The sequence below is a fragment of the Emys orbicularis genome, chromosome 13, assembly GCF_028017835.1.
Source record: "Emys orbicularis isolate rEmyOrb1 chromosome 13, rEmyOrb1.hap1, whole genome shotgun sequence".
In the NCBI taxonomy this organism is placed as follows: Eukaryota; Metazoa; Chordata; order Testudines; family Emydidae; genus Emys; species Emys orbicularis.
This window is the reverse complement of record NC_088695.1, coordinates 16,093,327-16,118,367: the sequence shown is the minus strand read 5'-3', so window position 1 is coordinate 16,118,367 and position 25,041 is coordinate 16,093,327. Positions and strand designations below refer to the sequence as shown.

Here is a 25,041-nt window from a genome sequence, read left to right as displayed (position 1 = left end):
TTTTGGATGTTTTTCTACATTTTCAAATATATTGATTTCAAGTACAACACAGAATACAAAGCATTCAGTGCTCACTTTATATTATTAATTTGTTTACAAATATTTGCACTGTAAAAAAGATAAAAGAAATAGTATTTTTCAATTCACCTCATACAAGTACTGTAGTGCAATCTCTTTTTTGTGAAAGTGCAATTTATAATTCTATATTTGTTTTTTTTACATGACTGCACTAAAAAACAAAACAATGTAAAATTTTAGAGCCCATAAGTCCACTCAGTTCTACTTCTTGTTCAGCCAGTCGCTAAGACAAACAAGTTTGTTCACATTTAGAGGAGATAATGCTGCCTGCTTCTTAGTTACAATGTCACCTGAAAGTGAGAACTGGCGTTCGCATGGAACTGCTGTAATATAAAGTGAGCACTCTACACTTTGTATTCTGTGTTGTAATTGAAATCAACATATTTGAAAATGTAGAAAAACATCCAAAAATATTTATAATAAATTTAAATTGGTATTCTATTCTTGTTTAACAGTGCGATTAAAACTGCTATTAATCGTGACCCTTTTTTTAAATCTAGGTAATTTGTTTTACGTTAATTGTTTGAGTTAACTGTGATTGACAGTCCTAGTTTTTAAATTAAAAAAAAATGAAATTGAACCTAGACTTTCTGTGTGAGAAGCACGGGGACTTGTGCTCCTCTCATCACACTTTAGGAGCTTCTGAGTGCCGCAGTCCCCCAAGGACAGGTCTAGACAGCAGTCTCACTCCGGCCATGTGGCCGCCCCAGCCCACATTAGCGATGAACTGTTAGACCCTCTAGGCTAAGGGCATTGGACACCCAAAACCCATTAAAATCCCAGCCCTACTGAAAGTAAATGGAGGAACTTGCGCTCCTGAGGCACTTTGAGAACCGCCCCCATGCAGCCCTGTGCAGACGCGCAGGATTTGTTTGGTCGTGTCGAAAGTTGAGCTGACGATAGGATTTTAACTTGTATGAATTAACATAATGAGAGTCTCAATCTACATGATGATGGGGTGACTTCAGAATGACCCGGGGGTGGCTGGGTAGCGGAGATCAGAATCTGACCCCAGTGTCCTGTACAGCAGAGCTGCTCGGATAATGGCCAACAAAACAGTTTTCCATCTGACTTCATAGCACCAGTTTCAGAAGGCAGGAGATTCTGCTTTGAGCTTTTAGTTCAGTCCTTTCGGAGCCAGCCAGATGGTGCCAATAATCCCCACATCGGGGACAGGGTGGAGCTGCCGCACCGTGGCTGGATAAAACTTAACTCCATTACCATCGAGCAGCCTTGAGCTCCAGCTTACAACCAGCTCTGTATTAATCTGTGTGGACAGTCCATTGAGCTGGTGGCTGCTGTCAAATACTTGGGCAGCATCATAGACTGGGCTGGAGGATGCTCGAAAGATGTGGGCACTCGTATGGCAGCAGCTGCTGCCATGTTTCAGGCCGTTCAGTGACACCTGTGCTTCCTACATCCAGCTTCCTACATAGCTACAGATCTATAGAACCGCGGTGACACCAACTCCACCATATGACCGTGAAACGTGGGCTCTGAGGAAGGCTGAAGAGTGGTGGAGGGATGTTTTTTGATTCTTGTCATCTTCGTACGGCCACTGGACTGGGACTATTTCCAGCTCTGCTACTTGCCTGCTGGATTACCATGGGCAAGTCACGTCACCTCTGTGCCTCAGTTTCCCCTCTGTAAAATGTGGATACTTATGTCAAGCTCTTGGAGAGCTGCAGATGAAAAGCACAATATAAAAACTAGGTCTTTTGATTATTACCAAGCAACAGTAGCGCATCAACTGCAAACCTGGGTGAGAATGACAGCTGTCTAAATGGCTAGTAACTCTCACTAACAAACATTGCTCCTGTTTAAAAAACTAGGAAATAAAATGTTAATTTTTTTTTTTAATTTCGAGTTTAGGTGCCTGGTGATAGCTCAGGACCTTCCCAAAGGCTGAATTCAGCAAAACTCTGACTTCTGAGAACCAGGAAATACAGAGAGAAGATAAATGCCCACACAACCTTAACTCTGCCCTATTTGTGTGATGCCGTAAAATACCCACACCACGCACTCCCACTCTACCGTGTCACTGCAATGGACAGGTGCTCCCTGCCCTGGACCTATGTTCAAACACTGATCCTACTGCCCCGACAGAATACCACACTTTTAAAGTGTAATAGCCACTTCACACCCTTTTCCAGCCCCTGTGTTGCTGAAGACAGGGAAGAGTATTGTCACACTGTGGCAGCACAGGCTTTTCAAGACCACCTGGCTCACTCATGCCATCCCTGTTGACGGAGGAAGAAGGTCAGTGGAGTAGCCAGGTTTTAAGAGCAGAGGGGGCAAAGATAAAAAAGGCGCCCCCCCCCTTGGCTCCTCCTCTGGCCACTCCCCCCTTGGCTCCTCCTCCGGCTGCTCCGCGACCACCCAGCTCCTCTCCCACGCCCCCCCATCTCATCCCTCCTGCCATTGTCCCCGGCCAGCCCTTCCCCCACCCCTCTGCTGCCGGTGCCCAGTGCCCGCCGGGCCGGGGCTCGCAGCTCGGCAGGCTGAGAAGCAAGTGGCCACCCGTCTGCCCGAGCTCGGCTGCGCTCCTCGCCCCTGCTCCAGCAGCCGGGCTGTTGCCGCACTGAGCCCAGCCTTCTCCCCCCTCGCCACTTCTCCCGCTGGCCCCCCTATTGCCGGGCAGCATGTGCCCAGCCCAGCCCCGCTGCCGCACATGCTCCCCCCGGCCCCTCGCCGCCGCTCATGCTCCTCCTGGCCCGGCCCGAGCGCTCTGGACCCGAACGGGCCCAGCAGCGCAGCCCGTCCCCGCCCTCTACCTGGCCACCTGGCATGCTCCTCCGGACGCGCCTGCCGCCCCCCCATGGCTCCTCCGGCCGTGCTGCCCTTCAGAGAGAAGCAGGCCCCACCCGCTAGCGCCATATAAGGTAACCCCTAAGGTGCCGCTTTTGAAAAATGTCCTGAGGGGAAGCGGCTGCTTCCCCTGCACCCCACTAGCTACGCTACTGAAGAAGGGCTGTCAGACTGTCTGGAGTGGCGGAAGAGCACGGGTACCAACCTCAGGGCAGACTGTTCAGAAGCAGGGCACAACCCCCACCTTGGCAGTGAGTTCTAGACTTAGATTTCACCAACCAAGTATCAAGTGGGAACTCCTCAAGAACTACAACAGCCTTAACATGGAGTCACAGACAGTCCCTTTCGGCACTCCAGTCTGTCTTGCCACCCAAGTAAGCCTGCCTTTGCGATAGATGGTCCCTTACACCAAAAATCACAATAATATTCAGGGAGCTGACCCCTGGCAGGCACAGACTTGGCTTCCCCATGCTAAGGGCAGGTGTCAGTGGGTGCCGCACAATCCCAGGCTCCACAAGAAATGCTACAGGGACATACAATAAAATTAAAAGATGGCAAATTCTGAACCAATAAATACCTTTTTCCATGATGTGTGATAAGAATCTAGTCATCAAAGCGGGACTGCACATTTGTATGGCTAACAAGAATAACCAGAGTTATCATAGGCAATGATGATAATTCCTATTACTCTAAGCAACAGGTTGTTTTTCTCTAGGGACCAGACAGAGACACAAACACTCAGACACTCTCAGCTATTCTGCCGCAAAAACAAGACGACCCTGAGTACATGCTGAGGGCATTAGGGTTCAAACCTCCCCACACACAATGTGTATCTCAATGCCGGGTAGAGATTGTGTATTGTTACCCCTTTTTGACCCAAGTGGCTAGTCACAGTTTGGAGCCATGGGGATGTCCCAGTTGGAAGTAGAAATTGATGGAGTCTGAGATTTTCTTTGATCCAATCTCGTTTATTAACAAGGAATGTACAAAGTCTGACTTCTCTGAATGCATGAGGAACCAAGAACAAAAGGAGCAGCTTCTTTGCTTACTGCCCCAAGTCTCCTTAGCCACCTCGTTTGACCCAAATGCTCACTTTTTCCAGGCTCGCACTGGGCTACTGCTTGGCTTCCTTGCTTTTTCCCCTCAGGCTCTCTCTCTCTGTTCTGTGTGTTTTCTCTTCTCTCTATTCTCTCTCACACACACCCATGCTTAGCCAAACCCTTCTGCCCACTCAGTCAAATTCCTGGGCAGGTTCACACACCTCTTTGTCTTAGGTGGGGGAGGGGGCTTCTGATTAACTCATCCTGACCAGGGCCGGCTCCAGGGTTTTTGCCTCCCCAAGAGGCACACACACACACAAAAAAAGCCGCGATCGCGATTGGTGGCAGCTCAGCCGCACTGCTTTCTTCTTTGGCGGCAATTCGGCCGAATATCCGGACGTGCCGCCCCTTTTCTTGGGCCGCCCCAAGCACCTGCTTGCTAAGCTGGTGCCTGGAGCCGGCCCTGATCCTGACAGTTATGTGAATAGAAGGGTATGTTCACACATCAGTTAGAATAAGTTTTTTAACTCAACCATAACAAGGTTTCGTCCAGCTCATAATGACATTCCTCACCTCAGGGGAGGCTCAGGCTAATCACCCAGGCTTGATCCCACCCTACAACGTCCACACAGCTATTTTTATCACGCTAGCACAAGCCCTGCTAGCACGAGTCTGCCTACCCAGGCTGGGAGGCTCACCTTCAGCTGACGTGTAGACGACCCTCAGTGGCTCAACTACTGTCATGCCTTCAATTAGTTCCTGTGTATTCATTTGAATCAGAGTCCTAAGGATTAAAGTACTATTCAATGGGTAGAATTTTCAGAAGTACCAAAGTGACTTCAGAGCCTGAGTTCCCCTTTCAGAAGGACCTAAGGACGGGGGAATCTGTGTCTCATTGAAAGTCAATGAGATTTATGCTTCTAAGTCAGCTAGACACTTTTGGAAATTTTACCCAATGTGCTTCAGGATGAAAGATGCTGGCACTTTTCATATATATCATGAGTAGCATTTCCTCCATGCCTACCTGCTGGTTTTTTTTACTTGACATTCATTTTGTTGTTGTTCTTGCTGTTCTTGTGTCAACAGATATCATTCACATCATTTATTTTATTTTGACAGCCATTAATCTGTTTAGGGTCTGATGCACTGGGTCTTAGGGAATGTGTACACTGCAATGTAAGCCTAAACTCAGACTCAGGCTTGAGGATTTGAATCTAACAAACACACATTCAAAGACCATTCTACACTTATTGAGAAGATAATTTTGCCATGGCCTCTGATCAGGATACCAGATATAAGCCCAGGCAAAAGGGGTAAATGGGATCCCATAGAATAACCATGGGAACAGTGATTCCATTTATGACATTGTCATTTGGAATAGTGTTCCGGCCTGTCCATGAAGGTAGATGCCTGACTGATGGAAAACACTGGCATCATGAACGTTTCCAGTGCAGCCCATGTTGGCATCCATAAATTGGCCTCTGTGGTCCCCAAGTGCCTGCATACCCATAAAGTAGTACCTTTTGCATTGTATGTACTCCGGCCCCTTGAGTACATACAATTATGGCCCCAGTGCAGTGGGGAAACCCCATTCTCGCCAAGCCAGCAGTTACTTTGGGGATATCGTTTATGCCCCCACCTTTGGATAAACCACACACCTGACTGCCTCAGAAACCTCAGCCACCACTTTACCTTCCAGTCGACTTTCCAACCCCAAACTGGTTAGCAACCTACTTTTGAACAGGAATGGCTTCCCTCATGTATGTGTCGTGGTGCTGAAGGGTCCGGGCCAGCTGCTAACAAGGCTTCAGAAATGTAGCTTTCTTCATGAGCAAGTTCTGGTCATCCCAGGTCTGCATGACGAGGGAGTCCCACCAGTCTGTGCTCGTGGCCCTGCTCCAGAAGCACCAGTCTACACAGGGGGCATCAACAGCTCTCCCGAGAGCCATGAGCAGCATCAGCCAGTTTGTGTCTGCCAGGTCTGTATCACCCTCATCCTCCTCCAACAGGTGCCTTCTTCTGCAGGTCAGAAAATGCCCCCGAAACGTCCACCAGCGCCTCATAGAAGCTCTGCCCATTGCCTGAAACAGGAGGGAAAGCACAAGCAAAACAAGTGCTTCAAACGCTGACTCCTCCCTGTTGCTGGTTCCGGCTGCTGGGTGCATGCAGACTCAAAAGACAACTTGGCCCGATGCCTTGGCAGGCTGCGATAGCTTCTGGTGAAGTGCCGCGGGATGGACAGTCAGGTTTTCCCACAGGGCACCACAAACAAAAGGCTAGAACAGCTACCCACAGGGGAGGGTGCTAGGAAACCTGGCACAGGCTGGTTTGGCTTAGGTCTGCGTAGTGCAGCGTAGATGCCTGAGCACTGGTGTGAAGCCCGGGTCCAGAAATTCTAAACCTAGGCTTAATATTCAGTGTGGACACTCAAGCCTAGGTTTACACCCACCGAGCCTACGGGTTCAAGTCCCACAGACCCTAGGCTTACATTGCAGTATAGGTACACCCTTACACCCCTTCTACCCATTGCAAGATGACACATAGTACAACAATGGGAAGACCAGTACAATCTTCCCAGATATAAAGTTATGGAGTTTTGGGGAACCCAGGAATCAAGGAGAGAGAAAATATTTGAACCAGCTAATTCCACCCACAGGGATCTGAGGACAGTGCCAAGTAAAATGTGGCATTTTCCCAACTCAGAGAGAGCAGAGAAATAGATGAAACACGTATCTGAAATCTCAAATGTCACTATGTGGAGTGTAGAGCGCAAGACAGTCAGGTTTCCAATTAAGCAAGCATCAGCTTTAGCCATAAATGGGAATGTCATCAACCAAAAATGTAGTATGTCCACACATTCCCCGAAGCAGTTCCCACTGGCATGAGCAAGGGCCCTGCTAGATATAAACTTTCTTGCTCATTAAGCCAGATGGATTCCTTCACAGATCAGTGATTCCATCTGAATTCATTTGAGCAACATATATTAACTGATGACTTTTCTCAGGGCCTCCTTCACCTCTTTGTTTCGCAGGCTGTAGATGAGGGGGTTGAGCATGGGAGTCAGGACTGTGTAGAAGACAGAGAACACTTTGTTCAGGGCTCTCAGTGTATTGGTTTTTGGTAGCAGATACACAGTCATTAGGGTCCCATAGAAAACTGTAACCACAATGAGGTGAGAGGAGCAGGTGGAAAAGGCCTTTTGCCTCCCGGTGGTGGAAGGGATTCTCAGGATAGTAGCAATGATACAAACATAGGATGTCACAGTTAATAGAGTCAAGTATCAGAGGGGTAGCCGTGTTAGTCTGAATCTGTAAAAAGCAACAGAGGGTCCTGTGGCACCTTTAAGACTAACAGAAGTATTGGGAGCATAAGCTTTCGTGTTCTTACCCACGAAAGCTTATGCTCCCAATACTTCTGTTAGTCTTAAAGGTGCCACAGGACCCTCTGTTGCTTTTTACAGTTAATAGAAATGGGCAAGGCGAGTCTAGGGAGGCGAGTATGAAACTAACTAGTGTGATCATGCTGGTGTCACTGCAGGAGAGTTTTAGCATTGGAGAAAAATCACAAAAGAAATGGTCAATTTCATTGGGGCCACAGAATGTTAATTGTGACATAAAACACATCATTATTACACAACTTAGAAATCCGCTCATCCAAGACCCCGCTGTTAGCTGGAGGCACAACCTGCCGTTCATCAGGGCTGCATAACGCAGGGGTTTGCATATCGCTAAATACCGATCATAAGACATCGCTGCTAGGAGATAGCATTCTGTAGCTGCCAAATAACAAAAGCAAGACAACTGTGCAAAACAGCCACTGACAGAAATGGTTCTGTCTCCAGTCAGGAGACTGGCCAGCATCCTGGGCAGGATGGTGGAGGTGTAGCAGGTCTCCAAGCAGGACAAGTTCCCCAGGAAGTAGTACATGGGGGTGTGAAGGTGCTGATCAGCCACAACTAGCGCTATGATGAGGATGTTCCCGGACATGGTCACAATGTAGATCACTAGGAAAACCAGGAAGAGAAGGATCTGCAATTCAGGGAGATTCCCGAATCCCAGGAGGATAAGTTCTGTGATGACCGTTCGATTGTCTTCTTCTGCTTTCTCTATGAGGTGCATCTAGGTACAAATAAAAATACTAAAACTCAGAGGTGGGACTTTCAAAAGGACAAACATCCCATCAACTTAAGCAAATGCAGAAGGACAGATATCCAGAGGCATTTAGGCACCCAAAGTTGCAGATAGGCACCTAGTAGGATTTTCAAAAATACTTAGGCAACCAAGGTGCCTTAAGGTCAGATTTATAAAGCTATTTAGGTGCTGCAGCACACAGCATCACAATGCCCAAGCCTAAATCTTATTTTCCCAGATTTAGGCACCAAGGAGTCTACATTCTATTGACAGCGAATGGGATTTAGACTCCTCCATGCCTATATCCTTTTGAAACCAGTTCTCCCACTGGTTTTTGAGTATTATGATTCCTGATGTCAGATTTGTGTCCATTAATTCTTTTGCGTAGAGACTGTCCAGTTTGGCCAATGTACATGGCAGAGGGGCATTGCTGGCACATGATGGCATATATCACATTGGTAGATGTGCAGGTGAACGAGCCCCTGATGGTATGGCTGATGTGATTAGGCCCTAAATCAAATCTGACATCAGGAATCATAATACTCAAAAACCAGTGGGAGAACACTTTAACCTGTCTGGCCATTCAATGACAGACCTGCGGGTGGCTATCTTACAACAGAAAAACTTCAAAAACAGACTCCAACAAGAGACTGCTGAGCTGGAATTGATATGCAAACTAGATACAATCAACTCAGGATTGAATAAGGACTGGGAATGGCTGAGCCATTACAAACATTGAATCTATCTCCCCTTGTAAGTATTCTCACACTTCTTATCAAACTGTCTGTACTGAGCTATCTTGATTATCACTTCAAAAGTTTTTTTCTCTTACTTATTTGGCCTCTCAGAGTTGGTAAGACAACTCCCACCTGTTCATGCTCTCTGTATGTGTGTGTATATATATCTCCTCAATATATGTTTCACTCTATATGCATCCGAAGAAGTGGGCTGTAGCCCACGAAAGCTTATGCTCTAATAAATTTGTTAGTCTCTAAGGTGCCACAAGTACTCCTGTTCTTTTTTTAAAAATAATGATCTCGCAGCCTTTCCTCACATGAATCAATCCACAAGGTCTAATTCTGATCTCACAAACTGTTTTTTGCAATCTTAACTTCTGCCAGAGATCCTCCCATTTTACAGCTCCCAAGGTGAGGTCAGAACCAGGAGCTGTAAATTCTGAGTACATGTACATCCTACATGCTATGTATTTTATTTTTAAATAACTGCCTTGCTGTACTGAATATGTATATAATTTTATTTTATTTTAATGGGAATTGGGGTTCTACATTCATAAGTGGGATAGACAGAGGAGTAGATGTGGTTGATCTACCTTGTAATCTCAAAGAACATTGCAAAGAGATGATGCAGTGCTCAATACCTCCTGACAGCTGCTGAGAGCTCTCAGCTGACACTCTGGTCAGTGGAGGAAAGGCTCTGCTGGAGACAACCAGCAGCTACAGGGTCAGGAACATGCACAGATCTTCTGCTTTAGGGGAAAATCCAGAGGGACATTTTAGAAACAACTGAGGAAAGGAGTGAGAATCCATGTGAAAGAGGTGAGTTGTCAGGGAGATAGAAAGGCATGCAAGCTCTGTCTAAAGGGCTGGGGGATGGGAGATAAAGGCTATGGGAATTGCCCTGGGTACTGTTATGCTCACAGGATACAGTTTTCAATATACCACAGATGCCTTAGAAAGAGAGGGAAAGATACAGGCAAACAGAGAAACAGACAGACAGGCACAGAGAGACATATGCAGACAGAGAGACATCAGACAGATAGAGGGAGATGTGTGGAACAGCTCTATTTAACATTAGAGCTGACTGGAATTTTTTTTCTTCACAGAAATGTTTGACTTTTTGTGAAAAAAAAAATTGACAATCAAAATTTTGTGGCTGAAAACTGAAAATTTTCCAGCAGAAGCTGAAAGCTTTAGATTTTTGAACCAATATTTTTCAGTTTTTGGCTGAAAAGTTTTTGGGTTTTTGTGAAAAAGTTGTTTGTTTTTTTAATGAAAACATGCCATTTTCCAGGGAAAGCAGACACTTTTCATGAAAAATTTTCATTTAATTTGAAAACCCAATTTTCCATAAAACAAAACAAAACAAAAAAACAGTTTTGAAAAGATATTTCCCACAAGCTCTATTTATCAAAAGAAATGTAACACATCTGAAAAGGCAATATAAAAAATCCTCTGTATTCCAGTGTTAGAGAAATAAAGAGACAAATTAGCAATACACTAGATCAGTAATGTATCACTGTGACCAATTTCACTCAAACGATCACTGAAACACCAAGTCAGCTGAAATGTGTCCGAGTGATCAGTTAACGTAGAGAAGGTGCATCAAGCCACAGCCTGGCCATGAGCCACCTGAGCAAAAGGATTTGTTTTCCTTATGGAAGCACAGAGCAGCTGATTTTGCTTGTTACACGGGAAACAATTCCCACCCAGTCACTATATCTCATCCACAGCATAAAAAGGAGCTTGAAGAACAACAGAGGGCTGAAAAGCAAGGGCAAAATTTCATAGAGAGGAATCAAATGCAGGCAATCAAAGGAACACTGAAACACCCTGTCCGGGACAGGATAGAATGGGAAATGCTCAGAAACCAAGCGAGAGAGAGAGAGAGACAGACAGACCAACAGATAGAGCCTTTGTATTTCAATTGTTTTCCTAGTAGTACTCTGCATGGTCTACAGTCCTTAATCAGCCTTCACTCAGTGAAAATTCCCATATACCCAGAACAATGAAAGTGTGTTGGTTACAGACTGAGCAAAAAGTGAATAAAGACCCCCCAGGATTTTCCCCAATAATGATTACATTTACTAGGTCTGGTTGAAAGTCCCCCGTCCCCTTCATGCGAATTGTCAACTTTTCATCAAAAACCTTAAAACTGAAAAAATTGTGCTGAAAGTTGCTGAAAACCAGAAGAATTCCATCAGAAACCAAAATATGTTAGGGTTTTCTGAAGAACACTTTTTTTAAAAATGGAGGAAAACAGACACTTTCAATGAAGAACTACATTTAAAAAAAGTAAAAAAAAAGGTTCCGGTGGAAAATTTCCACCCAGCTCTAACATTTACCTTTAGTTGTGAGTCTGAAGGAGTGATCAATGTACTGGTGTGTGAGGAGTGACCAGTGTACCAATGGTGGCTGGTTTGGGGAACTGTGATGCAGTTTCCACCATCAATCACTCTCCTGTCTTCATTTTCTTTATGCACTTTCACTCTCTCTGTAAAGACCTGTCCATTTTCTTGATGGGTCCTGCGACCCTGCTTATTCCAGTATGCAAAACCTTCATTACCCTTTCTCTGGTTATTGTGGGCTTTATAGAAGAAAGCAGCCTCTCCTGCCTGTTGCTGACAGAGGAATAACCCTGGAGACTGCTTGTGATGATCATATCTAAAGTAATGTGATGGGGGAATTGTTTACATTTTGCATTTCCAAACAGAGCACTTAACAAGACTAAAGAAAATAACATTCTAACACTACTGAGAATTGCACACAGTGATTATTGCATCAAGACCACATCTTCAGGCTGAACTAGCTTACTGGACTCATTGAACTATTTGAGATCTAGGCTGGGATTTTCAGTTCAGCCTAAGAGTATTAGGCACCCAAGTCCTACTGCATTTCAGTGACAGTCAGGTCTGGTCTACACTACAGACCTATATCAGTATAACTATGTCGCTCAGGGGTGTGAAAAATCCACATGCCTGAGCCATGTAGTTATACCAACCTAACCCCCGTGTAGACAGTGCTAGGTTGGCAGGAGAGCTTCTCCTGTCGATATAGCTATTGCCTCTTGGGGAGGTGGATTAACTACGCTGACGGGAGAGTTCTCTCCCATCGACGTAGGAGCATCTTCACTTAAACGGTACAGAGGCGCAGCTAAATCGGTGCAGCATTTTATGTGTAGACCTCCCCTCAGACAGCTAACGCCCACAGGTCTCTCTGAAAATCCCAGCCTGTGTTGATAGGAGCACAGACTGTTTCAAGAAAAAGACAAAACTTAAACATTTTCTAGACTGTCAAGGCTCTTATGTTTTCAGGATTTTTGGTGAAAGGACTCTGAGAATGCTCCATAGTTGCCTTGATAGTCAAAGGCAGACAAATATAATCACCAAAGCACTTTAAGGAGGATAACCAGCTTTTTGTTGATTTCCTCATTTTTATCCATCCCTTTTCATTTATATTTTCTTATTTAGTGCTTCTTTAGCCCCCTTTTAAAGTCCCAGTTTACAAACCTATTTAGACTCCCGTAATTGAAAGTCTTGGCCACAGAATTACTTCCCTTAAAGAAATGTCTGTCTAACAATCCCTGATTGTGTTAATCCATCTCCGGATCTTTCTCTCTCTCCACACCAGGACTCTCTCTCTCTTTCCCTCAAGGCAAGTGCATCAGAAAGAAAAAGAACAAGTTGTGAGCAGAAGGTGTGATTTTTCAGAGAGATAAATGATTAATAGATTCCAAGGCAAGAAGGGACCATTGTGGTCTTCCAGTCTGACCTCATGTATAATACAGGCCCTAGAACTTCCCCAAAATAATTCCCTGGGCAGATCTTTTAGGAAAAACACCCTTCTTGATTTAAAAATGGTCAGTGAGGGAGAATCCACCACAAACTTTGTTAAAGTGTTTCAATGGTTAGTTGCCCTCACTATTAAATATTTATGACTTATTTCTAATTTTATTTTCAAAATGAAGGCTCAAAAACTAAAAGGAAAATAAGAAAAAAACTCTTTTGTTTAATGATTTTTAATAGCTTCAGAGATTTTAGGGCCAGAAGGAACCATTATGCTAGAAAATTGGAGCGGGTTCAGAGAAGTGCCACGAGAATGATTGAAGGGTTGGAAAACATGCCTGATAATGATAGATTGATCTGTATGAGTCTATTTAGCTTAACAGAGAGAAGGTTAAGCGTTGACTGGACCACAGTCTATAAGTACATACATGGGGAACAGAAATTGAATAATAAAAGACTCTTCAATCTAGCAGACAAAGGTGTAACAATAGCCAATGACTGGAAGTTGAAGCTAGACAAATTCAGACTAGAAATAAGGTGGACATTTTTGACAGGGAGGGTAATAAACCATTGGAACAACTTGCCAAGGGTTGTGATGGCGTCTCCATCACTGGAAATGTTTAAATCAAATATTTCTACAAGTTCTGCTCCAGTTCAATCACAGCTATTGTATCTGAAATAGTAATTAATTCACGGAAGTCCTGTGGCCTGTACAATGCAGGAAGTCAGACTAAATCCCAATGGTCCCTTCTGGCCTTTAAATCTATAAATCATCGAATTTGATCCTATCTAGAGCGTATCTGCTAATCAGACACTCCAATATTGTTATAAAGACTCGAAGAGATGAAGAATGCACCACATTCCATGATACATTGTTCAGAGCAGCTACAAGAATGATTTGTGAGATGGAAAAGTTACCTTGAGGTAAGAGAGTTAAGAACCACAAACTATTTAACTTAACACAGAGGAGGTTACAAAACTTAACAAAGAGTTGATTTGGTGACAGTCTAGCTGTACCTATCTGGGGAGGACATGTCTGATAGCAGAGGGCTCTTTAATCTCATAGATAAAGGCATAACAAAAGCCAGTGGCTGGAAGCTGAAGCAAGATAAATACAGACTAGAAAGAAGGCACACATTTTTAACAGTGAAGGCAACTATCCCCTGGAACAATTTACGTAGGGCTGTGGTGGATTCTCCATCACTTGGAGTCTTTAAATCAAGAACGGAGGTCTCTTTCTAAAAGAATCACTCTAGTGCAATGAAAAGCAATGGTTCTGGTGACGGAATCGTTGGGTAAAATTTCTTTGGCCTGTGCAATGCAGGAGGTCAGACTAGATGATCACAATGGACTTTTTCCACTTTAAAAATCTACAAGCTGACTTTCCCCAGAAAAAAATGGGTTAAAGGGAAAGTGGGACACTTGCAGGGTCGATTATCCGGTGGGCAAGTTTGCAAGCAGGATGTTTGTGAACCTATGGCCATCTCTCCCTCCAGCTCCCCTGCTCAGCTGAGTAGAAAAAAAAAACACAGTATAAACCACTGTGATCTCCTTGGGGCACAGACCATTCCTTCTGTCTTCTCTGGAAAGAGACAATTTATTATAAATGTTTTTGGATGTTTTTCTACATTTTCAAATATATTGATTTCAAGTACAACACAGAATACAAAGCATACAGAGCTCACTTAATATTATTATTATGTTTACAAATATTTGCACTGTAAAAAAGTTTTTCCAGCCCCTGAGTTGCTGAAGACAGGGAAGAGTATTGTCACACTGTGGCAGGTCAGGCTTTTCAAGACCACCTGGCTCACTCATGTCATCCCTGATGATGGGGAAAGAAGGGCTGTCATGCTGCCTGGAGTGGCTGAAGAGCATGGGTACCAACCTCAGGGCAGACTGGTCAGAAGCAGAGCACAACCCCCACATTGGCTGTGAGTTCTAGACTTAGATTTCACCAACCAAATATCAAGTGGGAAGTCCTCAAGCACTACAACAGCCTTACCATGGAGTCACAGACAGTCCTCTTGGGCACTCCAGTCTGTCTTGCCACCCAAGTAAGCCTGCCTTTGCGATAAATGGTCCCTTATATCAAAAATCACAATAATATTCAGGGAGGTGACCCCTGGCAGGCACAGACTTGCCTTTCCCCTGCTAAGGGGAAGTGTCAGTGGGTGCTGCACAATCCCAGGCACCGCAAGAAACGTCACAGGGACATACAATATAATTAAAAGATGGCAAATTCTGAACCAATAAATACCTTTTTTCACGATGTGTGATTAGACTGTAGTCATCAAAGCGGGACTGAACATTTGTATGGCTAACAAGAATAACCAGAGTTTTCATAGGCAATGATGATAATCCCTATTACTCTAAGCAGCAGGTTGTTTTTCTCTAGGAACCAGACAGACACAAACACTCAGACACTCTCAGCTATACTGCTGCAAAAACAAGACGACCCTAAGTAGATGCTGAGGGCATTAGGGTTCAAACCTCCCCAAACACAATGTGTATCTTCATGCTGGGTAGAGACTGCGTATTGTTTCCCCTTTTTGACCCGAGTGGTTAGTCACAGTTTGGAGCCGTGGGGATGTCCCAGTTGGAAGTAGAAATTGATTGAGTCTGATATTTTCTTTGATCCAATCTCGTTTATTGAAAAGGAATGTACAAAGTCCGACTTCTCTGAATGCATGAGAAACCAAGAACAAAAGGAGCAGCTTCTTTTCTTACCACCCCAAGTCTCGTTAGTCACCTCGTTCGACCCAAACGCTCGCTTTTTCCAAGCTCGCATTGGGCTACTGTTTGGCTTCCTTGATTTTTTCCCTCAGGCTCCCTCTCTCTCTGTTCTGTGCATTCTCTCTTCTCTCTCACACACACCCATGGTCAGCAAAACACTTCTTCCCACTCAATCAAATTCCTGGGCAGGTTCACACACCTCTTTTTCTTAGGAGGGGGAGGGTGCTTCTGATTAACTCATCCTGACAGTTATGTGACTAGAAGGGGGTGACTATAAGGTTTTGTCCAGGTCATAATGACATTCCTCACCTCAGGGGAGGCTCAGGCTAGTCACTAGGGTGACCAGACAGCAAATGTGAAAAATCGGAATGGGGGTGGGGGGTTATAGGAGCCAATATAAGAAAAAGACCCCAAAATCGGGACTGTCCCTATAAAATCGAGACATCTGGTCACCCTACTAGTCACCCAGGCTTGGCCCCACCCTACAACGTCCACACAGCTATTTTTAGCACACTAGCACATGCCCTGCTAGCAGGAGTCTGCCTACCCAGGCTGAGAGGCTCACCTTCAGCTGCCGTGTAGACGTACCCTCAGTGGCTCAACTACTGCCCTGCCTTCAATTAGTTCCTGTGTATTCATTTGTATCAGAGGCGTAAGGATTAAAGTACTGTTCAATGGGTAGAATTTTCAAAATCACCAAAGTGACTTCAAAGCCTGAGTTCCTCTTTCAGAAGGACCTAAGGTCGGGGGAATCTGTGTCTCATTGAAAGTCAATGAGATTTATGATTCTAAGTGAGCTAGACACTTTTGGAAATTTTACCCAATGTGCTTCAGGATGAAAGATGCTGGCACTTTTCAAATATGTCATGAGTACCATTTCCTCCACACCTAACTGCTGCTTTTTTATTTGACATTGATTTTGTTGTTCTTGTTGCTATAGCAAAGAGGTTGTGTCAAGAGAAATAATTTGCAACATTTATTTTATTTTGATAGCCACTAATCTGTTTTGGGTCTGACGCACTGGGTCTTAGGGAATGTGTACACTGCAATGTAAGCCCAAACTCAGACTCAGGCTTGAGGATTTCAATCTGACAAACGCACATTCAACCACCATTCTACACCTGCGGGAAATATAATTAAGCATTCTTTTGCCATGGACTCTGATCAGGATACTGTTTCATAAGCCCAGGCAAAAGGGGGTACATGGGATCCCCTAGAATAACCATGGGAACAGTGATTCCATTTATGACATTGTCATTTGGAATAGTGTTCCGGCCTGTCCATGAAGGTAGACGCCTGACTGACAGAAAACTCTGGTATCATAAACTTTTCCAGGGCAGCCCACGTTGGCGTCCATAACTTGGCCTCTGTGTTCCCCAAGCGCCTGAATACCCATGGAGTAGTACCTTTTGCAGTGTATGTACTCCGGCTCCTTGAGTGCATACAATCATGGCCCCAGTACAGTGGGGAAACCTCATTTTCTCCAAGCCAGCACTTACTTAGGGGATATTGTTTATGCCCCAACCTTTGGATAAACCACACACCTGACTGCCTCAGAAACCTCGGCCATCGCTTTATCTTCCAGTCGACTTTCCAACCCCAAACTGGTTAGAAACGGACCTGTAGAACTCTGGGGTATAGCCATAGGTGTGCACAGCACATTTCATTAGGGTGTGCACCCAGGGAATTTTTTTTTTAAAGGCGAACATCATAAAGGTTGGGTTGTGGGAGGGAGTGTGGGGTGTGGGAGGGGGTGCTGTGTGCAGGAAGGGGCTCAGGGTAAGGGATTGGGGCAGAGGAGGGGTGTGGGGTGTATGAGGGGGCTCAGGGAAGGGGGTTGGGGTGCAGGAGGGGTGCGGAGTGCAGGAGGGGGCTCAGGGCAGGGGATTTGGGTACAGGGTATGGTAGGGGGCTCAGGACAGGGAGTTGGGGTGCAGGAGGGGTACAGGGTGCAGGCAGGGGGCTCAGGGCAGGAGGTTGGGGGGCAGGAGGGGGCTCAGGGCAGGGGGTTGCAGGGTAAGGTGCAGACAGGGGGCTCAGGGCAGGGAGTTGTGGGGCAGGGGGTTGGGGTGCGAAGTGCAGGCATGGAGCTCAGGGCAGGGAGTTGTGGGGCACGGGGTTGGGGTGCAAGGTGCAGGCAGAGGGCTCAGGGCAGGGAGTTGGGGTGCAGGAGGGTAGGCTGTTTGCAGGCAGACCCGGGGCAGGGGATGTGGGCTCCCCCATCCCGGCAGGCAGGCTCAGGGGCCGGGCTGGGTGCTTGGGGCCAGGCCGGGCAGAGGCAGCTGGGGTGGATCGCAGAGGGGCCGGGCTGCTCCCAGGGCTGGACTCAAGGCCGAGGGTGCCAGGCCGGAGCCCCCAAACAGCGCCGGGGAGCTGAGCTCGCAGCCGGGTTGCGGGGGGGCCTGTGGGCCGGGCTCGCCCCCTGCTCCGGGCCTGCTGGCTCCCGGGCCCCACTTAAGGTGGGCTGGGCTCAGGGGCGGCCTGACCCCCCTGGGTGGTGCCCGGGCCCCCGGCCAGCGCAGGGAGCCGCAGGCGGGTTTGGGGCCCTAGGCACTGGAGGGGGGCAGCTGCCTTGGGGGGGGGGACTGTGGCAGCACCCCCGTGGGCCACCTTAAGCGGCTGTGTTGGTGCTGCCGGGTGGGAGGCTGCCAGGGAGCACATGGGGTTGTTAAAGCAGCCAGCCCGGCCCTGGGGAAGGGGAGCCCAACTCAACAGGGTGCAGGCCGGGGGCTCAGGGCAGGGAGGGGGGGTGCAGGAGGGGTTCGGGGTTCGGCCCGGCCCGCCGCCGCTTACCCGCAGTGGCACACTCCCTGCCTGCCAGGGCCCCATGCCGTGCCACTCACCACGTCCCCGCGCAGCCCCCTGGGAGGGGAGGGGCGGCACAGGGCTCTTCACGCTGCCCTTGCCACGCCTCCAGGTACCTCCCCTGAAGCTCTCATTGCCCGCGGTTCCCCGTTCCCAGCCAATGGGAGCTTTGGGAGGCGGTGCCTGGAGCAACCCTCTGGCCCCAGAGACATGGTGCCCTGGCGGCTGCTTCTGAAAGCAGCGCGGGGCCTGCGGCACCACGGGGGGCAAATCCCGCGGGCCGGATCCAAAGCCCTGAGGGGCCAGATCCGGATCCGGCCCATGGCCATTAGGGTGTGCCCGGGTACACCCGGCACACCCCGTGTGCACGCCTATGGGTATAGCAACCCACTTTTGACCAGGAATGACTTCCCTCGCAATGCAATGGAGTCCATAATATCTGTGAGAGTAAGGGAGAGATGTTTATGGCGGGTTGGGAGGCTGAGGCAAATCACCTGGCATCCGATTTTGAGCAGCCAGGCAAGGTTCGCTGCGCATCAGAGAGGCTTTGGAAACCAGTTTCATGACTGGCCAGGCTTCGGTGTGACAGTTGTGTGTGTTTCTCCTTGATGCAAACCCACCCCCTTTGTTGATTTTAATTCCCTGTAAGCCAACCACCCTCCCCGCTTCAAAATAAAGTAACTATTGTTTTGAAACCATGCATTCTTCCTTTATTTTTTAAAAAAAAGAGATAACGGACAAGGTAGGTGGGGTGGGGGAGGAGGGAAGGACAAGGCCACATTGCTTATTGTAGCCACACTAAAAATCAAACTGTTTGAATGACAGCCTTCTGTTGCTTGGGCCATCCTCTGGAGTGGAGTGGCTGGGTGCCCGGAGCCTCGCTCCCCCCAGCCCCGCATTCTTGGGCGTCTGGGTGAGGAGGCTATGGAACATGGGGAGGAGGGGAGGCTGTTATACAGTGGATGAAGCGGGGGTCTGTGCTCTTGTTGGCTTTCCTGCAGCTCCAACAGATGCTTCATCATGTCCGTTTGCTCCCCAACAGACACTTCATCATGTCCGTTTGCTCCCCAACAGACACTTCATCATGTCCGTTTGCTCCCCCATTACCCTCAGCATCGGGTCCTGCCTCCACTCTTCGAGCTCACTTAATCCTTTCCTGGCCTCTGCCACTGAATGCCTCCATGCATTAAGCTGTCCCCTATCAGTGCGGGAGGACTGCATGAGCTCGGAAAACATGTCATGGAGAGTGCATTTTTTTCGCCTTCTAATCTGCGATAACCTCAGGGACGGAGATGATAGGGGGAGCGTAGAAACATCCTACTCTCTACGATTCTGGGGGGACTGCATGGTCACCTGTGCTGCTGTGTGCTTCTGAGTTAGCCACAGTGCCCAAACAGGAAATGAAATTCAAAAGTTCCCGGGGCTTTTCCTGTGTACCTGGCTAGTGCATCAGAGTTCAAAGTGCTGCCACTTTGGGTCGATGGAACGGGTTTGGGTGTGTGAATGCAGTAATTTTTAAATCAACCTAACGGGGCTAAATTCAACCTAACCCCGTAGTGTAGACCAGGGCTCTGTATAATTCATGACTGACTTAGAGAACATTCATGCAATTTAACTGGGTGTGGGTCTCCACAAACTGATGGCTGAGTGATCACAGCACTTGGAGGGGTTTGCTGCTTGTCACTGGCATAGTGTTGTGAGAGACAGCCCAGGCTGGAGAGTTAAGGGGACACAGCGGTCCCACACCTCCAGGTTGTACCCTGGGGATCCCATCACACAAGGCGGGTGAGGGAATATCTTTTATTGGACCATCTTCTGCTGGTGAGAGACTCAAGCTTATACAGAAGAGCTCTTCTTCAGAACTGGGAAATGTACTCAGTGTGTCAGCTAAATACAAGGTGGAACAGATTGTTTAGCATAAGTAGTTAACATATTTCAAGGGACTGCAATAGAGTGAACTCTTTGTGAAAAGTGTTCACCCAGAGGCGATACAGTGTTTGTCTTTTATCATTTTTCTGTGTCAGTTCATTTGAGAGCATAGTGATTGTCTGGTTTTACTCACATAGCTGTTGTCTGGGCATTTGATTCACTGGATGAAGTACACCACATGTCGTGATAGGCACATGTAGGACCCATGGATCTTGAAACGTGTATTGGGGAGAGTATTGCTCATCATAGCAGTGGAGATATGTCTGCTGCTTTTGCATCTGTTGTTCTGGCAGGATATGATGCTTTGAGTTGGTGTGTCCTGATCTGTGGGGAACTTGCTTCCGATGTTAAGCTTCTAAAGGATGGGGGGTTGTTTGAAAGCCTGAAGTGGGGGTTCAGGAAAGATTTCTTTCAGCATATGATCCCCATCAAGTGTGGATTGTAATTGTTTAATGATACTTTTCACAAAGCGATCACTCTAAATCTGACCTCTCAGTCCTCATTCTCAAAAGAAATCTGCACAACCCCGTCAAAAGATGAGCCTGGGAACTTAAATTCATAACTTTGCAAGACACTAAAAATCATGAACTGAATAGATACCCTAGGTTTATGGCTTATTACAACAAATTGTAACCAACTAACACCAACGCTCCCCCCCCCACACACACACACTCACACAGACACAGCTGCCTTCCCCCCCTCCCATGACTGGAGGGGTGTTAATGGGCCATTTCAACTTGAATGGTCCCTTGAAATGTGTGTTAAGTACTTATGATAATCTGTTCCACCTTGTACTTAGCTGTGACACTGAGTACATTCCCCAGACTGAAGAAGAGTTCTGTGTAAGCTCAAAAGCTTATTTCTCTCACTGACAGAAGTTGGCCCAATCAAAGATATCACCTCACCCACCTTGACTCTCTCTCTCTCTCTCTCTCTCAAAAATGTTCTATTGTTTTCAGTTTTCTCTCAAAACGTTAAAATCTTTGGAGGTGGTTTGCACTGTGCTCCTTTCTACTCAGCTGAGGAAAGAGAAAGGGATCCAAACTCACAATCACTCCCCCCCCCCCCGCCCATGCGCACACACCTCCTCTCCACCCTGCAAGACTCACACTTCCCCGTTAACCCACTTTTCCTGCGGGGAGAGGAGCTCCTACATACATAGATTTTGAGGTGAAAAAAATTCATTCTGATCATTTTAGTCACATCTCCTGCATAGCAGAGGCTGGAGCATTCCAGCCAGTGATTCCCCCCTCAGGCTCATCGCCCTAGGGGGCTGCTGAAGATACCCTTTGGGGGAGCTCAGTGAAACTGTCAGGTCCCACTCTCCGGTGTGGGGGTCGCTGTCTCTATCTCAGCCTGGTGCGGAAATGAGGCCCCAGCAAGGAGGGGTGGGAGGTTGTAGAGCCAGCCTGCCCCAGGCTCACCCCACAGCAGCTTGTCCCTTAACATAAAACAAGAACCAGGGGTCACCCAATGAAATTAATAGGCAGCAGGTTTAACACACACATACGGAGGTTGTTCTTCACACAACGCACAGTCAGTCTGTGTAACTCATTGCCAGGGGATGTTGTGAAGGCCAAAAGTATAAGTGGGTTCAAAAAAGAATGAGATCAGTTTATGGAGGATAGGTCTATTGATGACTATAGCCAAGATGCTCTGGGTGTCCCTAAACCTCTGCCTGTCAGAAGCTGGGACTGGATGACAGGGGATGGATCACTCGATAATTTCCCTGTTCTGTTCATTTCCTCTGAAGCCACTGCCAGAGACAGGACACTGGGCTAGATGGACCATTATTCTGACCCAGACTGGTCATTCTTGTGATGTTACACTGTGTTAACAAGTAACACAGCATCAATTCCCCTATGGAGGGAATCCAGACGATCACTGGCAGCAGTCCCAAGGGAGATCCCAACGGCAGCGACAAGGGCTAGGGGCTGGCTGCTTTTAATGATAAACCCTGCAAGAATCCAGAGCAGGAGACATTAAGGGTTTGTGTGTTGCCAACAATCAACCCAGGCAGCAAGAGACGCCCATCCCAGCAGCCACAGGCAGGTGTCTTCCCACGAATTGCGACAAGAAGGCTGACTGACACCAGACCCAGTCACTGGTGATGGGGAGCTCGCTGCTTCATGTGGATGTTTGAAGGTAAGTGTCACTAGCCTCGGGGCAAATCCTCAGGTCCTTGCTCATATGCAACCCTTTCTCTGAGACACCAACCTTGGACAGTGTCCTGAAACGCTGGGAGCTCTGCCGGAGTAAGGACTTCAGGGTTAGTTTATTTGTGGTTCACAGCTAGAAAAACCAATGAATCAGAAAGGAGACCCAGCTATCATCTCTGCCGTTACACATCCCTCTGTCTGTCCTCCCCTCACCCTTTTGCTCGCTGGCTGGATCTCCCGCCCCCCCCCCCTCTCTCCCTGACAGATCATTATTTTCTCAGGGACGGTGGCCTTCAGTTTCTGAACTACTTATCAGCTGCCACTCCAGACTTTTCTGGGAGGCAGATACCTATGCACCATCCCAGCCCAATCCTCAGATGCTTCATGTCTACTGCTGAGTATCTCCTCCCTGGACTTCCGTGGGACTTGAGGGCCCTCAGCATTTCTTGGGCAGTATTGAGCACCTCACAGAAAAAGGGTGTACATTAGAAATGCACTGAATGGAGACTGGATTCCTTACAGATTAGGAAACAGCGACACTTGTGTCGCTGTCACAAAGTTTGCCCAAGCATTCACTGCTCTACCTTAATTTTTTTTCCAGAGGATGGGTACTAGGCACCAGCCTGTGACTTAGAAGATCTGGAGTCTCTTCTCTGATCAGCCACAGCCTCTCTGTATGACCTTGGGTAAGTCACTCATAGTCAATAATTGATAGTTATCATTAATCAATAATAGCTTGTAATTCATTATAAGCAGTTTCAGTGTTTCTGGACTAGTCACTAATGGGATATGAATGAGAGGAATCTGAGTATGCATCTGCTCTAAGGGGTCGTTTCATTTGTGCCTTGGGCATGGCCATGGGCAGAGTCTCTTTCCCATCTGTGCTGTTGGTCATTGTCACGCCCTCATTGCAGGCACTGACATGGTGTAATCTCATTCCTGCCCTTCTCCGCGGAAGCTCGTGTGTCTGACCCTCGCCCCCATCACGTTGCTAAGCAGGAGCTCAGACTACAGTGGACAAGTCAATCAACTTCAGCTCCCAGCACGATGCTGCGGGGTGAGGGCTGATGCGATCCGTGGCTGTATAAACAGGGGAGCAGGGAGGCGATTTCACCTCTGTAAAGAGCACTGGTAACATCGATTCTGCCAAATTAAGTTAGAAGGGAGCATTGCACAACTTTAAATGAGCATGTTCCCTAATAGATCAGCAACGTAACAATGAAACAATGTTAACCAGGATGACTTTAAGTGAGAAATTACTGTATTGGTTTTAATTCCCTTTGCAAGGTCCAATTCTGCTTGGCTTTTGGCAGTTTTCACTTTATCCCTACACTTTCTGGCCTCCATGAGGTAGCTTTCCTTGCAGAACCATCATATCTTCCATTCCTTGCAGGCTTTCTGCTTTCTTTTAATCACCTGTTTGAGAAGCTTGCTCATTCGGGCTGGTCTGCAACCCTTCCCTACAAATTTTTTCCCCTTGCTTGGGATGCCAGCTTCAGATAGCATCTGCAGCGTCGACAAAGTAATTCCACGCCTCCTCGACATTTCGATCCTGAAGTTCTTCGCGCCAGTCCACTTCCAAAATAATTCCCTTAATTTTTTTAAATTAGCCCTTTTGAAATCAGGCACCCTAGTTGCAGATCTAGTTTTGTTTATCCTTCCATTCAGTTTAAACTCAATTAGCTCATGATCACTCGAACTAATGTTGTCCCCTACAACCAGTTCTTCTATGAGGTCCTCATTGCTCACCAATACCAAATCACAAATGGCATCACCTCTTCTTCGTTCCGAAACTATTTGGTGAAAAAATCTGTCAGCAATCATATCCAGGAAAATCTGGGCCCCTACTATTATTAGTTTCAGAGCGGTAGCCGTGTTAATGTGTATCAGCAAAAACAATGAGGAGTCCTTGTGGCACCTTAGAGACTAACAAATGTATTTGGGCATAAGCTTTTGTGGGCTAAAACCCACTTCATCGGATGCATGGAGTGAAAAATACAGTAAGCAGAATATATATTCTAGCACATGCAAAGATGGGAGTTGCCTTACCAAGTGGGGGGGGGGGGGGGAATCAGTGCTAACGAGCCAATTCAATTAAGGTGGAAGTGACCTATTCTCAATAGTTGACAAGAAGAGGTGAATACCAAGGGAGGGAAAATTACATCTGTAGTGCCAACAAGGCCAATGCAATCAAGGTTGCCCATTTCCAATAGTTGACAAGAAGGTGTGAGTATCAGCAGAGGGGAAATTATTTTTTGTAGCACTTGTCCTCCAAGCTATATCTGGGAAATCAAAGTCTCCCTTAATCACACAATTCCCAGTAGTATTTGTTTAATTAAAAACAGGTCTCTATCCATATTGGATCCTGGTTGTCTACAGCAGAATGCAAAATTACCTGGGAGAACCTCTGGTAGCTTTCTTCCCCAAAGTGATTTTTGCCAAAATAGACTCCGTCTTATCTATTCCATCACTTCTAATTTCTTTACAGTCTACCTCATCATTAATATACAATGCTGCTCTACCACCTTTACCTTTATTTCTCTCTTTCCTGAACAGCACATACCCATATATACCTGTAGATTGGTCCGAAGACCTATCCCTGAGGAACTCCACTAGTAGCCTCCCTCCAGCCTGACAGTTCACCTTTCAGTATGACCCATTGTAGTCTCCCCTTTAACCAGTTCCTTTATCCACCTTTCAATTCTCATATTAATCCCCATCTTTTTCAATTTAACTAATAATTTCCCATGTGGAACTGTATCAAATGCTTTACTGAAATCCAGGTAGATTAAATCTACTGCAATTCCTTTGTCTAGAAAATCAGTTATCTTCTC

At 46.8% G+C, this 25,041-nt stretch overlaps 1 protein-coding gene and 1 pseudogene across 1 annotated transcript; both read right to left on the bottom strand.

Annotated features, from left to right (window-relative positions):
- Nucleotides 1–25,041, bottom strand: part of LOC135887506 (E3 ubiquitin-protein ligase TRIM39-like) — a 302,230-nt pseudogene that overhangs the window by 35,567 nt on the left and 241,622 nt on the right.
- LOC135888201 (olfactory receptor 5V1-like) lies at nt 6,910–8,044 on the bottom strand. The gene is made up of 2 exons (XM_065416015.1): nt 7,395–8,044; nt 6,910–7,198 (listed from the first exon to the last, which is right to left on the bottom strand). The coding sequence occupies exons 1-2, from the start codon at nt 8,042–8,044 to the stop codon at nt 6,910–6,912; spliced, it is 939 nt and encodes a 312-aa protein (XP_065272087.1).